The 18,325-nt window shown below is 35.9% G+C and overlaps 1 protein-coding gene across 3 annotated transcripts in view; it reads left to right on the top strand.

Annotated features, from left to right (window-relative positions):
* The window catches only part of HERC2 (HECT and RLD domain containing E3 ubiquitin protein ligase 2), a 106,899-nt gene that overhangs the window by 67,513 nt on the left and 21,061 nt on the right, over positions 1-18,325 (top strand). For all 3 annotated transcript variants that reach the window (XM_029964790.1, XM_029964791.1, XM_029964792.1), the window contains 24 exons: positions 372-547; positions 983-1,094; positions 1,968-2,049; positions 2,148-2,291; positions 2,857-2,947; positions 3,515-3,692; positions 4,124-4,205; positions 4,288-4,459; positions 6,415-6,559; positions 7,237-7,462; positions 8,236-8,407; positions 8,965-9,151; positions 9,899-10,039; positions 10,198-10,389; positions 11,663-11,816; positions 12,513-12,620; positions 13,598-13,729; positions 14,239-14,397; positions 14,489-14,607; positions 14,985-15,110; positions 16,039-16,194; positions 16,342-16,457; positions 16,583-16,781; positions 17,977-18,191. In XM_029964790.1, the coding sequence (XP_029820650.1) occupies positions 372-547; positions 983-1,094; positions 1,968-2,049; positions 2,148-2,291; positions 2,857-2,947; positions 3,515-3,692; positions 4,124-4,205; positions 4,288-4,459; positions 6,415-6,559; positions 7,237-7,462; positions 8,236-8,407; positions 8,965-9,151; positions 9,899-10,039; positions 10,198-10,389; positions 11,663-11,816; positions 12,513-12,620; positions 13,598-13,729; positions 14,239-14,397; positions 14,489-14,607; positions 14,985-15,110; positions 16,039-16,194; positions 16,342-16,457; positions 16,583-16,781; positions 17,977-18,191 (3,584 nt within the window). The remainder of the gene's footprint in view (positions 1-371; positions 548-982; positions 1,095-1,967; positions 2,050-2,147; positions 2,292-2,856; positions 2,948-3,514; positions 3,693-4,123; positions 4,206-4,287; positions 4,460-6,414; positions 6,560-7,236; positions 7,463-8,235; positions 8,408-8,964; positions 9,152-9,898; positions 10,040-10,197; positions 10,390-11,662; positions 11,817-12,512; positions 12,621-13,597; positions 13,730-14,238; positions 14,398-14,488; positions 14,608-14,984; positions 15,111-16,038; positions 16,195-16,341; positions 16,458-16,582; positions 16,782-17,976; positions 18,192-18,325) is intronic.

Raw genomic sequence — 18,325 nt, 5'->3', positions numbered from 1 at the left:
AACTCTATTGTAAACATAGTAGTAATGATATTTTAGGGAATTTTCATGAATATCAGTATATCTATGAACTCAAGAAGACCCTGCAGTAAACTTAAATTTGGGGATAATTTTGGACAGCAGTTCTGATATTTTTGACTAACAGCAAGGAGAAATGCGTAATAAAGTTTTACGGGATTGTAAGTGAAATTTTTCTTGAATGAGGCCATGTGTTTATCATAAAGTATGAATTTAGACCTCAAAAGCCAAGTCTTTAAAGTTACAGATTCATTTTGTTAAGGTGATAAAGTCAAGGAAAAGTTCTAATTCTTTCCTATGTTTTATGAAGTTACGTAGATCCCAAAAGATGGCAATATAGTTTTTTTTCTTCTTAGTACCACAGGTATATTGAGATTGCAATCAAGCAGTGCAGAAGCTCTGGGATTGATTGCAAAATACATGGCCTCAGCATACTGGGACGTATACGGGCAGAGGATGAAGATTTGGCTGCAGTCCCTTTCCTGGCTTCTGATAATGAGGAAGAGGATGATGATAAAGCTAACACTGGGAGGTAGGTAACTACAGTGGTGGGGGCAGGGGGTAGTGATAAAGAACCTACACATTCTTATAATCAGGAGATTATTGTAAAAGTAACTTAATTAGCTTGAATGCTAGTACAGTTTTATCGGAACTGTAAGTAGATCCTTTGTCAATAAGTTAGTTTTTTAAGATTGTCACACTGATTAGGTGGTAGCATTTTGTACATCTCGTATGCTTCTGCAGTATACTTGGAGTTGTAAACCGACCTAAAAACTTGATGTGCTTATATTTGTATGTAGCACGTGTGCTCAGCAAAATATTCTGGGATTTTTTTTAACTGTAGTAGTGTAGTCTGAGTCCTGAAACTGTTCCAAACTGAAAAAAACAGGAAATACAGTAAAAAGTTGCCTATGCTAAACATGCTGTTTGCTAAACTGACTTTATTTTCTTTTCTGAATATGTTCAGTCTTGTCAGAAAGAAGGCAGCTGGGCTTGAATCAGCAGCTACAATAAGAACCAAAGTTTTTGTTTGGGGACTGAATGACAAAGACCAATTGGGAGGGCTAAAAGGCTCCAAGGTATGTTTGTTGTTTTCATACATCAGTACAGAAAAGAAACAGAGAAAAATAAAAATGTACAAGTCTCACACAACTAAAATTAATTCGAATTTAGTCAGATTTTTACGGTTTATTGCCAAAAGCTATGAAGAGTAGATGTGTTACTCTGAAATCTGGTTTGATTTTTGGCAGCCACCTATCATTCATTTTAGATGATAGTGAACTAATTTTTCTAAAAATGTGTAGCACTCTGTATATATCCAGTTCCTTTTGAGTTTGCATGCATAAAATGAAGATATTTTGATATGGTGAACTTTTCTATGTATTACTTGTTCCTGGAAATGGTACAGTCATCAGGAAAAAAAGCTGAATTCTGATGTAATGATTGGTTTAACTTGATTGCTATTCGGTGTAATTCAGGAGGAATTTCATCCCTGTGTGCAGCCATTTAGACATAATTTTTAGTACAATCCGAGATAGGAGATACAAGGCAAATGCTTAAACAATTTAAGATATGATTAATATGAAAGTTATGTTGAGAGCATTTCTTCAATTTATGTTGTAATTCAATTCTTCATAATTTATGTTGTGAATAGAGTGCCTTTCAAGAAACAAAATATTAACCTTTCCTTTATTCTTTGGATTTCTCAAGAAAACTTTACTAAAAGAAAGTCCTTGTTTATGTCACAGTTCATTTTTTCTCAGGTTTTGTATTTGTTGTAGTTCTAGTATTCAATGCATTTTCTTGGTTTTTGTCTTATGCCTGGCGTATATTAACGGGTATGTGTAAGGCATCTGAAAGTACCTGTTAGATTAACTGGTTTATCATGTAAAAACTCTTCTTTTTAAAGTGTAAAACATTGAAGTGGAATTTTTATTTTCTGTCTGCTGTAGATAAAGGTCCCTTCGTTTTCTGAAACCTTGTCTGCTTTGAATGTTGTACAAGTAGCTGGAGGATCCAAAAGCCTTTTTGCAGGTAATGTAAGTTTGAAATAAGTATAACTATCTAAGGCCAGAAGCAGGTTTCCAGTTGTGAAACGCTAATGGTGTTTCAAACTTTCTTCTTCATTTTAGTGACTGTGGAGGGTAAAGTATATGCCTGTGGAGAAGCCACAAATGGAAGGCTGGGTTTAGGAATATCTAGCGGAACTGTGCCTATTCCCCGCCAAATTACAGCTCTCAGTAACTATGTGGTAAAGAAGGTGGCTGTTCACTCAGGTACTGACTATTGCTATGCTTATATATGCAAACATAACATAATAAGCCTGAAAATAGTTGCTTTGCAATTTTCTTGGGTGCTGTGATGCCCTAGCATCACATACCAGATTTTTTGGTTTTTAAATAAATACAGGTTATTAAATTCTGGCTGTTGCAAACAATGTCAGATTAAATCTAATGGTTCTGTTATTAAAATCTATGAATTTAGACCATACATTTTTTCTTATCTGCTGGAACTTAACTTTGGTAATTTTTTTTCTGTCTAATTCAGAGAAAGTGTTTTCCTTTTTTAATATTGCTAAATGACAGGTTTGTTTTTTCCCTTTTTTCTTGCAACACTGAAAATAGAAAATGGAGTGATTATTTTTTTTTTGTAATGTACCAGGAAACCTACTGTTACAAAAGTTATATATTTTAAATTAAATCACATAAAAATTTTGAAGAAAATAAGCTGCGTATGGAGTTGGAAGACTCATACAGTTGCATTGTACATCAGTGTCAGATTGTAACTAGACCTGCTGCCTACTTGAAAGCTCGAATTTAATTTTTTTGTTTACACTTTCAGGTGGCCGACATGCTATGGCATTAACTGTTGATGGAAAGGTATTTTCGTGGGGTGAAGGAGATGATGGAAAACTTGGTCACTTCAGTAGAATGTAAGGATATCAAATTTGTGTGTATTTCAGTAAGAAAAGATTTGTGTTTCATGTTACAGCACAACTGACCACCACTATAGACAGTAACAGGATTTTTAATACAATAGGAGTAAAAAAAAAAAGTCATGTAAGAAGACTTTCTTTTTTTTCAGCACCATGTGCCACTCTTCAGTCATTTAAAAGGGAGGTATTCAATTAATATAATACTTAGAAACATACTGGATAAAGTCTTGAGTAGTATTTTGGAATATCACTGATGAAATTGCATGCTTTTGGACACACAGTTTTTTGATTGTTTTTGTAAGGTAAGGTTTTCAGAGGTGCCTTGAGGAGTAAAACCATTGCAGTTTTACATTCCTGAGCTGTAACGGTTCATAATGTGAGCCTGTCAGAGTTTTTATAGCATACTTCTTTAGACTTTGGTTCACAGACTTGTTAGCCAGAAATAAATTTTATCTTGAGATTGCTATTGGTTATTGCACAGAATTTTTTGGATTATGACGGTTGGATTGCATTGTGTGACCGTTTCATAATTAATTCAATGAATTTGTTGTTCATTTTCTCTAGGAACTGTGATAAACCCAGGTTGATAGAAGCACTGAAAACCAAACGCATCCGTGATATTGCCTGTGGCAGTTCCCATAGTGCTGCTATTACCTCTAGTGGTGAACTGTATACGTGGGGTCTTGGAGAATATGGAAGACTAGGACATGGAGATAATACCACACAGCTGAAGCCTAAGATGGTAAAATAAATGTTTCTTGTCTCTGATGAAATGCAGATGTGTTTAATAAATGATAACATAAAGCTAAAGCAACAAAAAACATGAAAGCAGTATGAAGACATTGTTTTGGAGTGATCTGAATTAGATTTTGGTACACCTACCTCTAATAACAGTAAAACTATTTCAGAAAGGCCAAAAAGATCCAGTCTCTTTCTTGAGAAATGATATAAGATGACTAGTGCTGTTTTGAACATTCATGTCCTGCGTCTACTTTGATGTGTAGCTGGAAGCTGCTACTGTAGCACTGTAGGATTCTGAGGGAGCGTGGCTTGATAGTTCTTTGATCAGGCTGGGCACAATGAACAAGGTTAGTCATAAGACCTTGGAAATGTTTGTAAGGCTTTGAAACACAGGTTTTTTTAAACTTCTTGCTTACTCCTTGTTTTTTGTAGGTTAAAGTGCTGCTTGGCCACCGAGTCATTCAGGTTGCTTGTGGAAGCAGAGATGCTCAGACTCTTGCTTTGACAGATGAAGGTAGGAGTATCATATTCCAGAAGCTTTCTACCACATGGGAATACTGTGATCATTGTTTGACCTGAAATTTGGTGTTTGTTAGGTTTGGTGTTTTCCTGGGGTGATGGTGATTTTGGAAAACTGGGCCGAGGAGGAAGTGAAGGATGCAACATTCCTCAGAACATTGAAAGACTGAACGGCCAAGGCGTTTGTCAGATTGAGTGCGGTGCACAGTTCTCCTTGGCACTGACCAAGTCAGGAGTGGTATGGACATGGTATGTTACATTTGCCAGGAACTGCTAACAAAGCAGTTGCTAAGTATGTGTGGCATTTACTGCTATTCAACTGTCTTAACTCCCTTTGTGCCTTATCTGTGCACTCTGATTTTTAAATTGGCAGCTCTTCGAGACAAACTGTATCTGTTCAATTACTCTAACCCTGTCCTGTAGTGTGTTTAGTTGTGTGTTGATTCTGTTAGAGTGCCTGAGTCTTATGGAATTAGTGGAGGAAGGGAGAGATCATTCCCTCTCTTCGTTGCAGTTGAACATCTAAAAGAATGTTAATTCAAGACTTTGGAGTGGAATGAGGAAAAAGAGAACCTTAGAACTATAGCATGGAGTATGTAGTCTCCAGCTAAAGCAGAGTCTGAGAGTAAGCATACAGTAGAGTAAGGAAGTAAGCTGAAGTTCAGGGCAGATGGGAAGAGCTTCCATGGAAACACAGGGTCTCTGTGGAGCTAGTTGCTACTCAGAAGGCCACTGAGTTGTCAGTAATGGTGCCTTGAAGCAAGAATCAGTAGGAGATGATCACAGAGTTAGTCAGAAACATTTTTATTTTTCTTCTATTTGTGTGCTTGCTTCTGCTTTGTTTTGAACGCAGTTCTGGCTTTTTGAAATTATAAACCTTTCTGTAAAATTTCAGAGCTTACAGCATGGCAGATCAACTTCAGACTTCTAACCAGATCAAGGTCTTACCCCATGTTTGTTATTAAGACTATGGCCCATTTTATGTTTATCAAAGCTAAATAGACTTAAACCAGTCATTTTTGTTATGTAATTTATCAGTCGTTGCTAAATGATATGAACAGAAACCCACAAAACTTTTATTTGTATAAGTTATTGCTGTTGTTAAAGGGGAGAAAAGTTTTTAGCAGAGATGTTGTTTCTCAGAGTGGTCATTGGAAACTATTTCTTTCTTGCCCTTCCTCCTCTTAATTTTTTTTTTTGTAGTGACAAAAGGGGTAAGAGGAAAGGGAATTTGGCAGTCTTTAAGAACTCTACAAAATACGTGTTCGTTCCTTCTTTGCCCCAGTTTGTCTTAACACTTAATGTCTAGTCAAAAATCTACAACTATTTCATGACATTACATGTCTACAAGGAGATTTTTTTTGTGTCTGTTTCAACTGGGCATGTCTGTGCTTTAGGATGGCTGAGTTGCTTCTAAACTTTTATTCTTCTTGAATTTGTAATGGTTTGAGGAAAAAAATCACAACTTCTGGGTTATAACTTCAGGTAGATAACAGTACTGTATATCATATTTGTCTCCAGAATAATATAACCTTTCTTGAGAAAAATTGGTGGTGGTGGTGGTGGTGAGCAACAGAACTGAATGAACAGTTACTAAAAATGCAGTGGAAGAAATCTCAGGGTTTCTTCTTTACTGACATTCTTGGTAGAGGCATTTTAAGGTATTTACATTAGTTTTGTGTAGGCTATTTTTTTAGTGCACTTTGTGTATAGCAATTTTATTAGAATTTAAATTATGGAGACTTGAGAACCTATATTGACGCTTCCAGTAGTGTGAAAAAACTCAATTCTGAAAGCCTGTTAATTCCTATGTATTTTCTTATATGACTTCTTAAAGGATCTGTTGTTTTTAGGTTTATCCTCAGTAGTATAAATCTATCGAGGTCTTATCAAAACACATGAACTTGCAAGTGTTTATAATAGCAGTGTTTCTGCAAGAGGAAATTAAAGGTAATCCCAATTACTTTGCATACAAAAAAGTCATACTCATGCCTGTTCTATATTGAGGTGAGAAGTTATGGAGTCATAGAACTGCAGTTATCCTCATTCTTAGGCCTTTGTAATTCAGTTTTGAAGAATTTGCTCCTTGCTGTTTGTGTTTAATGCAGTGATAACTGAAGTATTTTCATTTGGGAAGCTGCACTGACAGAGGAATGTGTAAACAGTGTGGTTGTTCTGAATGTTACATTTATTGTCTGTTGCAGGGGTAAGGGTGACTACTTCAGGCTAGGCCATGGCACAGACGTACATGTACGAAAACCACAGGTTGTGGAAGGACTGAGGGGTAAAAAGATTGTGCACGTGGCCGTAGGCGCACTTCATTGTCTAGCGGTTACTGACACTGGACAGGTACGTTGTGTCTCACCCTCCATTCCCCTCATCCCTTGATCCAGAAAGGAGTAAAGTAAACTGGTGATGAAGAAAAGTGTAACAGTATTGGTGCTGATTAAATGAAATAAATATTTCTAATTATATTTATTTGCTTTTTAAACTCTTGCATAAATAAAAGCATGATTGTAATTTAAAATATATTAGCTTTCATATTAGTACTGGAGTTTAAATATTTTTTTGTCGTAGTAGCTTTTGTAATGCTTTCCTTGTATTATCTCATTATCAGTTTCCTGCTTCTTACTCTGGAAACGCGGAAGCAGTCATAGGATTCTGGACAGATTTCTCTGCTGTGATTCAGCATTATCATAGTATTGGTTCAGATCTCCAATGTAATTACTAAGCAATTAATTCTTCTAACTTACTGTTCACTGTGAACATTCAGTAATTTATGAATCAACTGATCATTTATGAATTGGCAAGAATTTATGATCATCTGAAAAAAATCATCTGATTTTTTTCTTCAATGTATGATAATGCCTGCATTAATGAATAGGGTGGGAAAAAGTCACGACAGTAGGCTCTAGTAGTGTCCTAGAGTAACACTACAAGCTACTAACATTCCTTTGTAGGAATTTTTAAGAAAACACTTAAATGAGATATGCAGTGAAATCATATGTGGAAATGTTTACTGGCAGGTTTACGCTTGGGGTGACAATGACCATGGGCAACAAGGCAATGGAACTACTACAGTCAACAGAAAACCCACTCTTGTCCAGGGCTTGGAAGGCCAGAAAATCACTCGGGTTGCTTGTGGGTCTTCCCACAGTGTAGCATGGACAACAGTGGATGTGGCTACACCATCTGTTCATGAGCCAGTACTTTTCCAGACAGCAAGGGACCCTTTAGGTGCTTCTTATCTTGGTTGGTATTTGTTGCCTTACATTGTTTTTTCTTTTAATGCCATTGGAGTGTTTGTTTTGTGTGTGGTTAAATAGGTGATAGAAGAATGGAAAAAAAAAAGGTCTTAAAAAAATAAAATCACAAAACAACAAAATACACCTTTAAAAAAAAAAAGCCAACAAAACCTCTTCCTGAGAGTTGAACTTGTAAAGGACTTGTTCAGAAGTCGTATTGGTTTGAACTTTAATTGTTGTTCAGAAGATTAAAATGGAGCATGGTTTCTCAAACACCCCAAAGACTTTGTCTTTATGGTGGTAATGATAGATGAATGCTACTGTAATATTAATCTTTTCACCTGTTACCTTTTGTTTCTAAGGTAAGAGACTTAAGAATGAAGGAGTCAAAACAGCAATGTTTTGTGTTGCATATGAAAACACCAAACATTTTGCTAATTAAGCTTTTTGATGACCAAGGCAATGTGTATCTAATATATATTATTGTTATTTGGGAATGTTTGTGTAAGTAAACCTTGTTTTAGGTGCTGATTACCAAAATATTTTGTTTGTATTACTTAACCTTTGTAACTAAGTAACAAGTTCAAACACTTATTTTACAAAAGCTCTTGCTGCAAAGCCTCAATATTGACTTTAATATTGTAGCTGTAGGCACTGCAGTTTAAGAATCTACTGTAGAGTTAGTCGTCTTTCTGATTTGACAAGAAATTAGATAAATCAGTTCTAATGATGTATTACACCATTAAAAAATGCTCACCTTCTCTTCTGCCCACCCTCCAGGTGTTCCTTCAGATGCAGATTCTTCTGCTGCCAGTAACAAAATCAGTGGGGCAAACAGTTCCAAGCCGAATCGCCCTTCTCTTGCTAAGATTCTCCTGTCACTTGATGGGAATGTTGCCAAACAGCAGGCATTATCTCATATACTGATGGCGTTACAAATCATGTATGCCAGGTAGGAAACATTTTTATCTGTTGCAGAGCAAAAGATGACACAGCTTACCATGTATTAGGGTCTCTTGAGTCAGGTATAAATTGCTTAACAAGTTTGGACTCCTCAGGATGGGCTTAAGCTTCCTTTAATTTTTTTTTTATGTTGATGTTACCTCTGTGCTTTTGTGTTTCCAAAAGTTTAAATTGTCTGGGGGAAAAAATGTTTATTTAAGAATGCTCAAGTGAACAATGTAGAAGCAGTTTAAGTCAGTCATGATAGATAATATGGAGGAAGTAGTTGGGGGCAGGTTGGAAAGAACAATAGAACTTTACAGTGCCCTCATTGTTAGTAGAGAACAGAGTATTTGTGCTAAAATTTATGAAGAGAAACTCAGGTTAAAATAGTGGCCTTAAAACATGGTATTTAATCATCAGGCCCAAAGGAGAAGAGTGATAAACTACTCTCTAAATAGAGCTTGGAAGCCTTACCTCATTTTGTTAAGACAAGCTAATATAATTTTTCAAGTTCAGCAAGGGAGTATAGTTAAGTTTATGTTAATCTGTCCTAAATGATTTCAGGGATGCAGTTGTTGGAGCGTTGATGCCTGCAAGTATGATTGCACCAGTAGAATGTCCCTCTGCATCGCCAGCCCCCCCATCAGATGCTACATCTGCAGGAAGCCCTGCAAATGGAGATGAATGCATGCTTGTAGGAGATATAGAAGAGAGGCTGAGCCCAAACCCATGGCAGGACAGGAGAGGGGAGGTAAAATGTCAAATTATTTTTTTTCCATCAGTTTTTAACAGTAAAGCTGAAAAATATGGTCTCCATTAGTTTGATAATAGCAGAGAATGAAAAAAATCTTTCATGCTCTAATTTCAGGACTGGGTTCTCTGTGTATGTCAGATTTGGAAAAGCTAAAATTTTAGTGTGAATTCAATTTTGAACTCGCAGAAAGCATTATGTCACTTAAATGCAATTATGATGATTTGTAGTAATATTTTAGAGGTATTGAATTTTTTACAGGAGTGATATTAAAAAACAAAGTCAAGAATAAGACGATATTTGACCATTACTGAATGAAATGAAATTATAAACTGAGATCAATTAATGTAGACATGAGGCCCTAAATGAAATTCTACTCTGATTCCCAACTGCTAACAGAGACAGAAAAAAGAAAAGGCTTGCTACTGAAGAGATCTTTTGCTCTAACAAACTAGGAATTTGACATGTATTATTAGGGGTTGTGTTGTACTTTGTAGACTTTTCTGTAGGCACTGGTGTTTTATTGTATGTTTTTGTAGCAGCTGGCATTGAAGGGGTGTGTTGGCTGTTTTTCTGTCTTAGGAACATAAAATAGAAGCTAAAAATACAAGCAGTGAATCTGAGCTTACGGCTCTTTTTAGATTGCCGCTGTCTTTGAACACTAGCCCTTCTAATGAATAATTAAACTCTTAAAGGTTTTACAGTGTATTGTTGAAGCTTTTATTAGTTATTATTTGTTTTGGCTAGGTTGTTCCTTCAGAAGATGCTGTGACACCGTCTGCTGTAACTCCCTCAGCTGCTGCTGCCTCTTCCCGTCCTTTCATTCCAGTCACAGATGATCCTGGAGCTGCCAGTATCATTGCAGAAACCATGACAAAAACCAAAGAAGTAATGTTGTCAATACCTTCCTTAAAACTTAGGTCCTTACCATGCTTTTATCAAGCAGGGTTTTTTTGTGCGTGTGTGCTTTAAAAATTATTCTGTAAATGACTGCATATTTTTAAATCTATCTAAAGACAGAGGGATGTTTATTCTTTGTTTCGTAGGATGTAGAAAGTCAAAGTAAGGTATCTGGCCCAGAACCGCAGTACTTGGATGAGTTTACGAGTCTTCTGGTTCCAGATGACACGCGAGTCATGGTTGACCTGCTAAAGCTTGCTGTGTCCAACCGAGCAGGTGAAAAGGGAAGAGATGTTCTTTCAGCTGTGCTGTCTGGCATGGGCACAGCTTACCCACAGGTCAGGCTTTGTTTCTGTTGCATTTTAACTATGTCCTTTCTATTAGTAGCTTTCTAGAATATTTTCTTTTATTGGAAGTACAGCTTAACACAGTGAGAAACTTAATAAACGTGAAAATTTGAGTTGAACTTAAATGTGTGTAAGCTTTAATAATTTTAATGGAAATACTACATGAATATATGCATGTGTTACAGATGTCAGTAATAGACTAATTTCTCAATTTGTCATGCTGCAGTTAGGCATTAAAATAGAAGCATAATTAGCGTATTTATATATTGGCTGTGGTTATTGGAATGAAGCTGAATTAACCAAGCGCTATTTGCTGGATCTGTAGAATGTTACTTTAAAAACTTCCATGGTGGTTTTGCTTTCCATCTGAGTTTATGTCTCAGATTGATGCAGTCATTATTGCTGGCTAAAAGTTCTGTTAATAAATTTTTAAAGATTTAATAATTTTTCTTAATTGTTAAGATTTACATTTGATGCATTGGACTTTCTAACTATTTACAAAGTATCCATGGGTGTGGGGTTTTTTTTTGGCATAGCTGACAAAAAGAATGTTGCAAATGATAAATTATTTATAGAATCTGTGTACAGTAATGAACTGAAAGTCGTTTAATATTTCTTTTAACTTTACCCTTCAAATAGTAGTAACAATTAATTTCTTTTAAGATTTCTAAAACTGTTACTCCCCACCCCCTTAATTTTCATTGATTAGCTAAGTATATTTATGTTGGGTTTGAGATGTAGTTTTCCCAGTCCAATTAGATACATGCTATATGTGCACTTATACATTAGTTCTGGGGTTTTTGCTTCTAGCATTAATAGTGAGTAACAGAACAGCTCTTGTTTGCGTGGGATTTTTGTATTTTGCAGTCAGAATTTTTATTTGAAACTGCTCTTTTAAAATTAGTACTATTGGAATTTTCTCCCTAAGCAGTGATTTGCAATATTACATACTGGTTAAATATTTATACCTTTCATTAATCTCTTGCTGTATGCTTTACAGCTTAGATTTAATAGTTTGCTTTTTCTATAAGGAAAAACAATTATATGTGTTGTCATTTACTTACTGAAAACTTATGTAGTTTGGCTTTTAGTTCCAGGAGTTTTTCTAGCTTTACCAAAAGGAGTATTTTTGAATTAATATCATGGTCTATGAATCAGAATTCAGAAAAAAGTTACTTTAAATTTGAGAAGAATGGTAGTTGGCTTAGATTTCTTGGACTAATCAAACGTACTGTGTGTAAAGTGTATATTTTTCTTTTCTTAGGTTGCTGATATGTTGTTGGAGCTCTGTGTTACTGAACTAGAAGATGTAGCAACTGATTCACAAAGTGGTCGCCTCTCTTCACAACCAGTTGTGGTAGAAAGCAGCCATCCATATACTGATGATACCTCTTCTAGTGGCACAGTTAAAATACCAGGTACAGAGTTCTTAGAGTTACATTGCTAAGATTCAGTTATTTTCCAGCTTGCTTGCTTTAAGTTGTTCCTTAGCTTGCAAAAATGTTTATTGAGCTTTGAAATGTTACATATCATATTGCTATAAAAAAAGTATTTTTGAGGCACTTACATACTGCATGAACATCTTGATCAGATAAAATGTGCATTTTTGGGTTCACTGGCTGTGATTGCACTTGTATATCATTTCTGTTTTCTGTTCATTTACGGAACTGAGAAGGACTGAGTCTTTTTCAGGGTCAGTAATTGAACACTTATTTTCTAGTCTTGACCAAGAAAAATACTTTTTTTAACGCTTCCTTCAGTAGTGCTTCCTTCAGTAAGTTACCTAGTACTTATGAAGAGTTACAGACAATAAAGAGCTGTTTTCCTTAACTTTAATAGGCATTTTTTGTCTTTTGCAGCTTTAATTTTGAATGTTCTGATATGGTCTTTTGTCTGCTAGCCCCTACTCACATGAGCTTGCTGTGATCTAAGCCTTGCAAAGAAAAGAAATTACAGACAAATAATGTCAGTAAACTTAAGGAGATTATTTTTATTAATGAGTGCTATGACTTCCAAACAACTCTGTTTGATTTCATGTGGATTTCTGAAATACTGCATTTATTTGCGGTATTGATTGCTCTGTACAAATTTGTAAACTCTTTGTTGCTGTTTAGGTGCCGAGGGACTGAGAGTAGAATTTGATCGCCAGTGTTCTACAGAGCGGCGCCATGACCCACTCACCATAATGGATGGTGTCAACAGGATTGTTTCTGTCCGATCAGGTTATGAGATCTAGTGCTTTTCCAAAATTTCTTGTGTGGTTTACTGTTAAATGTTGAATGAAATGTACCACTCCCTGTGACAGACTTCTTGTGAGGGATGTGCAAATTCTCTTTTAAACTAAAAATGATATCTGATCTAGACACAGAGTGATCTTGCATCTTTAATTATAGAGAATCTCTCAGAAAAGCATGTTGTGCTGTCCTCTTCTTCCTAAGAGCAGTTAAGGGTGTAAAAATCAGTGTTTAGCACCCCTGCCAACATGTGTGAATTTCTGTATAATAGTCAAATGTCCAAAATAATAGCTTGATGCTCTCTCTGTTTTCTGCTCTGGCCGGTATATGTGACACTACATGAATTCTTCACATCTTTAATCTTGATATCTCTGATTTAATTTTTAAGCACTATTAATTTGTAGTAGATTTTAGAAGAACATTTTTAATCTCATCAAATTTTATGTTGAACCTGCCCATACACTACATCATGTGCAAAGGTCTCAGTAGTTACTGCCTGTGCTTAATACCTCTGGGCAATCGTGATGTGGGCTTTTAGTGTTGATCCATTTTTCCCCAGACTGTTTCAGATGCACGTTTCATTATTGAGATATTTCTGATTGGATTCCTGGTTGGAAGCTGTAAAGCTTAATTTAATGGATATGTTGTTATATATTTTTGTAATATGAAAGATAATTAAAAACAGGACAGTGGATTTTAGTAAGCTTTTGTAATGCCTCTTAAATGTGCTAATAAAAGCACTGAGGCTATCTACTAGCAGTGCTAACAGAACTGTTAAAGACTTCAGTTTTGGTCTTGTAACATCTTTATAGTTACGTTTATGTGCTTTGCATAGCTTTTTTTCTTAAAAGCATTTATGTAATGTTTATAATGCGTAACCATGGAGAGAAGTTGCTATGGATGAATGGCTTGCATATTGACTCAGACAGTATAGATGAATATGTTCATATTACCTACCATAACAGGTCGTGAGTGGTCAGATTGGTCTAGTGAATTGAGAATTCCAGGGGATGAGTTAAAGTGGAAGTTCATCAGCGATGGGTCTGTGAATGGATGGGGATGGCGATTCACTGTTTACCCGATCATGCCAGCTGCAGGTAAGGTGTCACATATGACATTTACAGACAGATAGAGTAGATTTTCTTGTCTGCTTTTTACAGTTGCATTTATTGCATGGTATTTACATACCAGAGTTCAATAGTTCATTTACATTTATACTAAGAAAAATATACTTTCATACTTAGGAAACATTTTCAACTAAGTTCTGAGAAAGTGCACTTGTTCATAGGGAAGAGATAAAAATATTTTGTAATCACTCTAGTTTGCCTCTTCCTTGGTGAAGAGAGGATACTTTTGGGGCACAATTCATCTGAAATGCCTTTTTTTTTTCAATGCATTTGCTTTGAAATTAGGTGAATTAGGTAATGAAAGTGCCTCTTTCTTCAGTCCCTTCAAAGGGAGGTGGAATGGATCAACTCACATGCAGATTAGCACTATACAGTGATGTATTTGATCAGCTAAATCCTGCCTGTGTTCTGTTCTTATTTCAGTCTGAGGACAAACTTTCCCCAGCTTTTTTTTTTTTGTTGCTTTTTGTTTCTTGCAGGCCCTAAAGACCTTCTCTCAGATCGTTGCATTCTTTCGTGTCCCTCAATGGATCTGGTTACGTGTTTGTTGGATTTTCGCTTAAATTTTGCTTCCAACAGGAGTATAGTTCCTCGCTTGGCAGCTTCTCTTGCAGCCTGTGCTCAACTGAGTGCCTTAGGTAGGTATAGTCTTAAAATTAAGTCTGTTTGTTTGAAGTTAAAATTATTGTTTTAAGTAATTACATTCTTTGTGTACTTATTTTTCTTTAGCTGCTGGCCACAGAATGTGGGCCTTGCAGAGACTACGGAAACTGCTCACAACCGAGTTTGGCCAGTCCATTAACATCAACCGGATCTTAGGGGATAACGAGGGAGAGACACGAGCTTTGGTAAGAACGCAGTGATGCTCTCCCCTTCACAATTTTCACATTAAGATGTATGTGAAGCATTAAATGCTAGCCCTGATGTATGTTTTTTCTATCAATGGCAAAATAGGAAATAGGCAAATGAATAGTTGTCTTTCACAGGTCTGCAAGTCCATAAAGATACTTTATTTTAGGAAAAAAATGGCTAATTCCAAGACTGTAGATGTGCTTTTGGAATTGCCAGAAAGTGGTAGAAATACTTTTATGTTAAGAAGCAGATGGAAATAATACTTAACACAGCTTCCTGTAGTTTGGGATGTTATTTGTGGTTTTGTTTCTAAATAATGTACTTTCTGTAGTGAATACAGTAAGACTAACTCTCTGGTTCTGTGATGTTCTAGAGTTTCACAGGGAGTGCTTTAGCCGCTTTGGTTAAAGGTCTTCCAGAAGCTTTGCAACGACAGTTTGACTATGAAGACCCCATTGTGAGAGGTGGCAAACAATTGCTCCATAGTCCTTTCTTTAAGGTAATGAAATACAATCATTAAAGAATTTGTTAGAACAGTTCTGGGATTTTTTTTGTAAGACATGGTAAGCACACCTAGTCCTATATCAGAAATGTTTTCTGACAAACCCAGAATACTTCTAAAAGGAGAATCAAATATACAAATAAAGGATAAGAAGTACCTAGCTAGGCAGAGGTAGGTAGGTCAGAAAAACATCTTGGAAGTACAGTAGGCTACACTTTTCAATAAGTGATTTCTGAGTTGTCCTAATAGGAGTGTTGTATATTTCTATTTAGTTAGTTAAATACTCTGAAGTCTTTATTTACATCCAGTTGGAACAAATAAGTGTCTTAAGTGGAAGGCTATTCTGTTTTGAACCCTATACTTCAAAATAAAAATAAACTAGTTGAGGAGATGCAGAGAAGAGCAAGAAGGCTGAAGAAGCCTCCCATGTAGTAAAGTGAAATTAAAGATAGCTTACCTATCATTACAAAAAGAAATTCTCAAAAGTTTATACAAGGAAGAAGTAATCCATTGTTCACAATATTCATCAGTAACATTGATTTGAAATCAAATCACATTGAAAATCAGTTGAAAATTCATTTAATTGTAGGAAGGGGACTTAGTTTAGAAATGGAAGGTAAAAAGTTCAGCACATAGTATTTGATATAAAAAAGTTAATTAATCTAGGAGTGTTTTTCCCTGGGAGGTTATGAAAACTTCTGGATTGGAAGAGGAAATGAGGTACATGACATAGTGTGGGTACACTTGATGTTGCCCCATCAGTGAGGGTAAGGAAGATGACTCTTAGTGTCCCTTGCACTTTACGTGTCTTTGAGACCATGTTCAGTTCCTACTGGTCTATGCACTGTTCAACTGTATCAAATGCATATTAATTTTTATTGCACATTTTTGATCCATCCCTAAAATGTTTTTTGATTGTCTGCAGGTGCTTGTGGCTCTGGCTTGTGATCTGGAGTTGGACACACTCCCTTGCTGCGCAGAGACGCACAAATGGGCCTGGTTCAGGAGATACTGTATGGCATCCAGGGTTGCTGTGGCTCTTGATAAAAGGACACCATTACCTCGCCTTTTCCTTGATGAGGTACTGTGGGAATACTTTAAATGGTTAATGGAACATGTGAAAGTGTTTCATGTAAGAAGATACACTGAGATTGAAGTATTTTATGCCAACTGCAATAGGAGTAACTGATAATTTGAATAAAGTTGTTTAATACAAAATATTTTACAGGTGGCAAAGAAAATCCGAGAATTAATGGCAGATAATGAAAATATGGATGTTCTTCATGAGTGCCATGATGTCTTCAAGAGAGAACAGGATGAGCAGCTTGTCCAGTGGATGAACAGGTTATTTCTTTCAGCTGTCACTGGTTTGGTCTTGTGATGCTTTTTTATTGTACAATGATAAACTGCATTTTCTGTGACTTTTAAAAAGCTCTTTTAAGGTTTTGTTTGTTTTGCATTTTCTACAGGCGACCTGATGATTGGACACTTTCAGCTGGAGGCAGTGGAACAATTTATGGTTGGGGTCATAATCACAGAGGACAACTTGGTGGAATTGAAGGGGCAAAAGTCAAAGTCCCAACTCCATGTGAAGCTCTTGCTACCCTTAGACCAGTGCAGTTAATTGGTGGTGAACAGACTCTGTTTGCAGTGACCGCTGATGGGAAAGTAAGGATGCAACAAATGGTTGTTTGTTTGATTCCCTTGAAATATTTCGTCATCAGTCAGAATGGGTTTGACTAAATGAAAAATAATGTGCATAGCACAGGTTTATTATTAGTATTGGTAGTATTAGTTTTGTTTTATTATTTTAAAGAATCTGAACTGTACCAACTCCACCTGTGCGTTCTAAGAATGCAGTGTACTGTGGCATTAAATGCATGAAACAAGATGCATATTTTAGTTTTTGGTTCAAAAATGTGATCAGATTTTGGAAGACAAAGCTGGGCACAAGCAATGTGCTCACAGAGTTCCATGAAACAGGACAGACAGTAAAATGTAATGATGATTATATCTCTCTAACAGGGGAGAGGTATAATCTCAGATTATTCACATCTGGCTAAATGTAAATTAGATATTGCAGGATCCAGTGTGCAGATGCTTAAATCCTGAGCAAAAAGGAATCACAGTGCAGAAGTTTAGTGTAAGGTATAGGAGAAAAAAGTAAGTTAATGAATTCGAAAAGTCTTTATTTTTATACAGATGGCAGCTCTCAGTTTAGGACATGATGGAGAATTTTAGCTGGAGCTTTGTGTAACAGTTACATTCATCTAGTGAAGTACTATAATGATTCCTTGGGGTCAGTATTGTCCTTGTTAATTATTCAGAGAAGGGTAAAGGGCAGATGAAATATATTTATTGACATTCTGTTGAAAGAAATTATTTTCAGAGAGACAAAAAGAGTGAAAAGCACTACTTAGAACAGTATTTACGGGATGGAAGGGAAAGTAGCAATTGTGTTTAGGTGTATGTATTCTGCCAAAGAAAGAACGTTAGAATAGTGCTGTTGGAAAGAGAGCTACAGGTGATAGTGATAGATGATTTTGTGGTGTTATACTGCAAAGCTATGGTTTCTTGATAGTTTTACAAAACAAACTTTAGGATTTCAAGTGAAATCTGTTAAATCAGTGAGACCTTTTCTTGGCTTGAATGTAACCATATTTTCTGAAAGCTTTTGTGAAATATTTCAAAATATTTCTTATATTCCAAAAGATAGAAAATAAAAGTCCTGTAAGAAACTGTTTTTTTTCAGATTTTCCTTTAACTGTATTCTGGCATACATACTTAAAGAATTTTTCTCTACATCTCCAGTCAATGTTCTGCATGAGACAAACAAAATTAAATTTTATTCTTTACTCTTAAGCTGTATGCCACTGGATATGGAGCAGGTGGTAGGCTTGGAATTGGAGGAACAGAGTCAGTTTCTACTCCAACTTTATTGGAATCCATTCAACATGTGTTCATAAAGAAAGTTGCAGTGAACTCAGGAGGAAAGCATTGTCTGGCATTGTCTTTTGAGGGAGAAGTTTATTCTTGGGGTGAAGCAGAAGATGGTAAACTGGGTCATGGAAACCGAAGGTAAGTAACACTCTGATATGTTATTTTAAAAGAAACTCTTAATGGATACTTATTATAGTTACTATGTACTAAAAGTGCTATGTGAGTACTGCCTACATGCAGAATTCAGCGTTAAGTAGTGATGTGGAAACATA

Source organism: Manacus vitellinus, unplaced genomic scaffold (genome assembly GCF_001715985.3).
Source record: "Manacus vitellinus isolate BGI_N305 unplaced genomic scaffold, ASM171598v3 scaffold_7_pilon, whole genome shotgun sequence".
NCBI lineage: Eukaryota > Metazoa > Chordata > Aves > Passeriformes > Pipridae > Manacus > Manacus vitellinus.
This window is presented reverse-complemented; position numbering and strand designations above follow the sequence as displayed.